The sequence below is a fragment of the Clupea harengus genome, chromosome 21, assembly GCF_900700415.2.
Source record: "Clupea harengus chromosome 21, Ch_v2.0.2, whole genome shotgun sequence".
Taxonomy (NCBI): Eukaryota; Metazoa; Chordata; class Actinopteri; order Clupeiformes; family Clupeidae; genus Clupea; species Clupea harengus.
In genome coordinates this window covers 24,410,663-24,416,783 of record NC_045172.1, presented here as the reverse complement: position 1 = coordinate 24,416,783, position 6,121 = coordinate 24,410,663, and the positions used below count along the sequence as shown (strand labels likewise).

The 6,121-nt window shown below is 46.7% G+C and overlaps 1 protein-coding gene across 2 annotated transcripts in view; it reads right to left on the bottom strand.

The window, feature by feature from the left end:
- Positions 1-4,058, bottom strand: part of LOC105913326 (separin-like) — a 9,517-nt gene extending 5,459 nt beyond the window's left edge. The window contains exons 1-4 of one of the 2 annotated variants that reach the window (XM_031558227.1): positions 3,803-4,058; positions 3,034-3,168; positions 1,902-2,112; positions 948-1,192 (exon numbers count right to left, since the gene is read on the bottom strand). In XM_031558227.1, coding sequence (XP_031414087.1) covers positions 948-1,192; positions 1,902-2,112; positions 3,034-3,168; positions 3,803-4,052 — 841 coding nt within the window. In that variant the 5' untranslated portion in view covers positions 4,053-4,058. The remainder of the gene's footprint in view (positions 1-947; positions 1,193-1,901; positions 2,113-3,033; positions 3,169-3,802) is intronic. The other variant, XM_031558228.1, reaches the window with a different exon arrangement.
- Positions 4,059-6,121: the final 2,063 nt, after the last annotated feature.

Here is a 6,121-nt window from a genome sequence, read left to right as displayed (position 1 = left end):
CACCACGACACAACTAACACACACCCTTAACATCACGACACAACTAACACACACCCTTAACATCACGACACAACTAACACACACCCTTAACACCACACACCATTAACACCACGACACAACTAACACACACCCTTAACACCACGACACAACTAACACACACACCCTTAACATCACGACACAACTAACACACACCCTTAACATCACGACACAACTAACACACACACCCTTAACATCACGACACAACTAACACACACCCTTAACGTCACGAGACAACTAACACACACACCCCTAACATCACGACACAACTAACACACACCCTTAACATCACGAGACAACTAACACACACCCTTAACATCACGACACAACTAACACACACCCTTAACATCACGACACAACTAACACACACCCTTAACACCACGACACAACTAACACACACCCTTAACACCACGACACAACTAACACACACACACCTTAACATCACGACACAACTAACACACACCCTTAACATCACGACACAACTAACACACACCCTTAACATCACGACACAACTAACACACACCCTTAACATCACGACACAACTAACACACACCCTTAACACACACCCTTAACATCACGACACAACTAACACACACCCTTAACATCACGACACAACTAACACACACCCTTAACATCACGACACAACTAACACACACCCTTAACGTCACGACACAACTAACACACACCCTTAACACCACGAGACAACTAACACACCTAACATCACCGGACAACAACCACAGTGACCACAGAGAACAGGGGCTCATCTACACAAAACACAGATCTAGAGCTGTGTGTGTGTGTGTGTGTGTGTGTGTGTGTGTGTGTACCTGTTGGGAGTTCCTGTAGTTGCTGGGTGAACTGTTTGGTGTGTGTGTGTGTGTGTGTGTGTGTGTGTGTGTGTGTGTGTGTACCTGTTGGGAGTTCCTTTAGTTGCTGGGTGAACTGTTTGGTGTGTGTTTGGGGGAAGCTGTGAGGTTCTGCGGAGGAAAAAGAGAAAATCTGCTGCATCTTTGCCAGCGTCTGCGTCTCCTTCTGCCTGCTTGTCTGCGTCTCCTTCTGTGTTTCCTTCTGCCTGCTTGTCTGCGTCTCCTGCGTGTCTCCCAGACTCAGAGCACCCAAAGCATCTGCCACATCAGGCAAGCACTTCTTTGTTTTCCTGGGGACACAAGCAAGGCAAGTTTACATATATAGCATTAGAAAAAAAAATAAAAGCTGCTTCACCATGTTTAGGGGTTAGCAATCCTAAATCTCTGTTTGTTTTTCCCCAATTAATTCAGATTTGTCTTTATCTAGCTGAAGGATTTTGAGACAGCCATCTGTTAATCTGGTCGATGCAAAAGAGATTCAAGGGGACCATAGTCAATAGGCGAGTAAACATGGGTGTCATCAGCATAGCTAAGAAAATAAATCTTATTGTTTTTAATGATTTGTCTAGGTGGGAGCATATAAAAGGTTGAACAATAAAGGCCCCAAGATCGATCCCTGGGGGACACCACTGTTGTGGTACAGTTTCCAAAGGCAACAAAGAAGCTCCCATCTTGTAAGTATGATCTGAACCATTTCCTAACAAAATCTGACCCCTGAAAATATAACCCCATGTGCTTCGGTTTGTGTAGTAATCCATTATGATCAACCGTGTCAAAGGCCTCACTGAGGTCTAATATCACACCAAGACTGATGTTTATGCCTCTATCCATATTGAGGCGAAAGCAGTTTAAAACCTTAATGAGAGCAGTTTGAAGGCTGCCATTGGCACGGAAACCGGCAGTTAGTTGATTGAAAAAATGTTTTAAGTATCTAAGCAGCATGTGGAAGAGCTAAGATTCTGTGTGTGTGTGTGTGTGTGTGTGTGTGTGTGTGTGTACCTCATGCGTGAAGCCAGACTGCGGGTCATGTGATGTCGTGTGGTAATTCCAAGGGCATTTGAGTGCATCATCGCCGTGGTGATGGGGTCTCTCTGTCCGTTTGCTTGGGCGATGAGGGAGGAGAGGCGGGAGAAGAGGGAGGGGGGAGGGAAGTGCTGGAGGAGGTGCCAAGATGACTGCAGGATAGAGAGGGCGGAGTCCAGAGACAGGTCTGCAAACACACACACACACACACACACACACACACACACACACACACAGGTAAAGACATGGTGAGTACGGTCCAGTAATTGTGCCCGCCATTACGCCATTACACCCGTCATTAACTACGTCATTATGTCTGCCATTAACTAAGTCATTATGTCTGCCATTCAATCACAATTAAGGCCTGCTCGTCATTAGTATACATGCCACAGAGCATAACGATGTTAATTGCTTAATTGCACCATGCAGGGCCCCTAACCCAGGGCACCTGTGTGGAAGCATCTGCTTTTGTTCTGTTGCTCCACTTACTTATTTATTCAGCGTTTTTTACTCTAATTCGACACCTATCTGTATATGTGTGTGTGCATGCGTGTTCATACCCTCTCCAGAGTGTGTGTGTATGTTCTTACCCACTCCAGGGTGTGTGTGTGTGTGTGTGTTCATACTAGGGCTGAACGATTAATTGCATTTGCGATTTAATCGCGATATGATAGAACGCGATTTTTTTTTTTTTTTCTTAAGATGGTAAATTATGCACACAGTGTTTAAAAAGTGCACGCCTTGTGTTTATACTTACAATGACTTTGTTTGAATTACTTAAATGCACAGTGGCAAAGCCACCAATTTGTTGTTCTTGATTCTGTAATGAGCAGTTAAATAAAAATGTAAAATGTGGGAAATAATATTTTACACTAAATGTATCTAATATTGTGTCGGTCATATTTAAATCATTCATTACGATTTGTTGGGAAAAAAATTAGGATAAAATAAGAAAATCGCATATTAAATCGCAATCGCAATATTTGGGGGAAAAATCGCAAAATTAGATTATTTTCCCAAATTGTTCAGCCCTAGTTCATACCCTCTCCAGAGTGTGTGTGTATGTTCTTACCCACTCCAGGGTGTGTGTGTGTGTGTGTGGTCTTACCCCCTTCAGACTGTGTGTGAGTGAGGGCTGTGTGTCCCACAGCCTTCCTGATGTCAGTCACATGGCCACACCCCATCTCTGCGCCAAGGTCCCGCCGGAGGATTTCACAGTCATCTGGAACATCCACAACATCACCTGAGGCAATACACACATGCATAACACACACACACACACACACACACACACACACACACACCATAAACTCACATAAGCATACGCACACACCACAAACACACATACACCATACAAACACACACACCATAAACTCACATACACACACCACAAACACACATGCGCGCACACACACACACACACACACCATAAACTCACATACACACACCACAAACACACATGCGCGCACACACACACACACACACACCATAAACTCACATACGCACACACACACACACACACACCACACCATAAACTCACATACGCATACGCGCACACACACACACACACACACACACACACACACACACACACACACACACACACACACACCACAAACACAAATACACCATACAAACACACACACCATAAACACACATGCTCACACACACACCACAAACACACACACACACCACAAACAGCGAACCACGGGAAGTAGTTTGTGATACCAAAGAGAACTCAATCTCACGTAACATGGCTGCTATCAAGTAGCTGTTTAATCAATATCGCCTGACTGAGAACACAACCGCATAGTCCGACAGGGTAAACATAAACACGTTCATAACTCAACATAACATCATTTAAACTCCACACACACCTGTGTCAGAGTCTGACAGCTCGATGATCTCAAGGCTCTGGTCTCCTTTCAGGTCCTCTTCATCTCTATTGGTGCGCAGTGCCTCCACTTCCTCGTCGCAGGCGGAGCCTTTCTTGGAGCGGCCTCTTCGTGGGCGTGGCTGAGTCAAAGCCACGCCCTCTTCAGCAGCAGCACCTGACTGCTCCAAAGAGCTCTTCCCACGGGTGGTCCTCTGAGTGGGAGGGGCTTTCTGAGTGGGAGGGGCTTTCATAGGGGGAGGGGCCTTCTGAGTGGAAGGGGCTTTCTGGGGTGGACAAGCCTTCCTGGACGCTTGTGAAGAGCGCTTCTTAATCTCAGCTGCAGGGGGCTCCTCAGAGTCAGACCCACTCTCATCACTAAACACCACCTACACACACACACACACACACACACAGGAGTCAGAACCACTCTCATCACTAAACACCACCTACACACACACCTACACAGGAGTCAGAACCACTCTCATCACTAAATACCACCTACACACACACACACACACACACACACAGGAGTCAGAACCACTCTCATCACTAAACACCACCTATACACACACACACACACACACACACACACACACACGCACTTATTAGTGCAATTTGCTTGCTTCATGCTAACATTGTATGTGAGTACGTGTGTGTGTGTGTGTGTGTGTGTGTGTGTGTGTATGTAAGTATATCTGTCTGTGTATGTGAGTACATATGTGTGTGTGTGTGTGTATGTATGTAAGTATATCTGTCTGTGTATGTGAGTACGTGTGTGTGTGTGTGTGTGTGTATGTAAGTATATCTGTCTGTGTATGTGAGTACATATATGTGTGTGTGTGTGTGTGTGTGTATGTATGTGTGTGTGTGTGTGTGTGTGTGTGTGTGTGTGTGTGTGTGTGAATTTTGAAGCGAGGAAGGGAGAGAGAGAGATGTGAGTGTGTGATTGTTAAAGTTTGATGTTAAAGTTCTGTTTCTGTGCATTTGAAGTGTGTGGTGTGAGGGAGAGTAAAAAAATGGATACCCGTAAGTGGTTAAAATGGAAAACCAAAAGTGGTTAAAATGGATAAACGTAAGTGGTTAAAATGGATAACCATAAGTGAATACATATTAAATTAATATTTTTTATGGGAAAATGTGTATTACCTTTTTTTTTTTATGAAGACAAAAGTTATTCAAAAGTTAGTTACACACATAAGTGCATTGACAAAATGGTGGCTGGTGAAAAATATGAGTGAGAGGTAGATATTCAAATGTATTTCCATCCTTGGTGTGTACATTTATGGGTGAGTGTGAGTGTGTATGTACGTGTGTGTGAGGGTATGTATGTGTGTATGGGTGTGAGTGCGTGTGTGTGTGTGAGAGAGCGTCATGTGTATGTGAGTACATGTGTGTGTGTACGTGTATGTGAGGGTATGCATGTGTGTGTATGTGAGTGCATGTGTGTGTGTACGTAAGTTTAAGTGTGTGTGTGTATACATGCGTGCATGTGTGTATGTTTAGGTAAGTGTGCGTGTGTGTGTGCGTGTATGTGTATGTGTAGGCATGTGTGTGTGTATGTGTAGGCAAGTGTGTGTGTGTGTGTGTGTGTGTGCGCATGTGTGTGTGTGTGTACTTGGATCTGGAGCGTTTGGTGCGTCTGGGACTAGGAGGTGCTTTGGGGTTAGGGTTAGTGTGTGTGTATGTGTAGGTAAGTGTGCATGTGTGTGTGTGTGTGTGTGTGCGCATGTGTGTGCGTGTGTGTAGGCAAGTGTGTGTACGTGGATCACCTTGAACCTGGAGCGTTTGGTGCGTCTGGGAGCCGGAGGTGCTTTGGGGGCGGCGGCCTCCGTGGGGGACACATCCTCGTACACCTGGAAGCCCCGCCCACCGTCCTTCCCTCCAGCCTTGAGTCGAGGCGTGACGGGGGCCAAGCGCTCCGGCAGTGTGTGCAGCAGGCTCTTAGAGTGTGTGTGTGTGTGGGAGCGCTCGGGGCTGCGTCCCGGGAAATCAAACACACCGAGGGCGGCGGCCGCAGCTCGGGGGCGGGACCGCGGGGCCTGGGGGGTCTTAAACATGGCGGGGGCGGAGCTGAGCGAGGGCTTGGAGGCGGAGCTGAGCGAGGGCTTGGAGGCGGAGCTGAGCGAGGGTTTGGAGGCGGAGCTGAATGTGACGGACTGTGTATTTCTCGCCCCTTTGGCCGGTGTCTTAAACACGCCTCTCTGAGTGTGTTCTTTCTCCCCCTTACACACACTGCTGCGTTCTCTCCTCTCGTCCGAGGGTTCCGTCTTGGGGGGGTTCCAGGCCCACGCCCCCGAGAACAGATCCTCCAGCGACACCT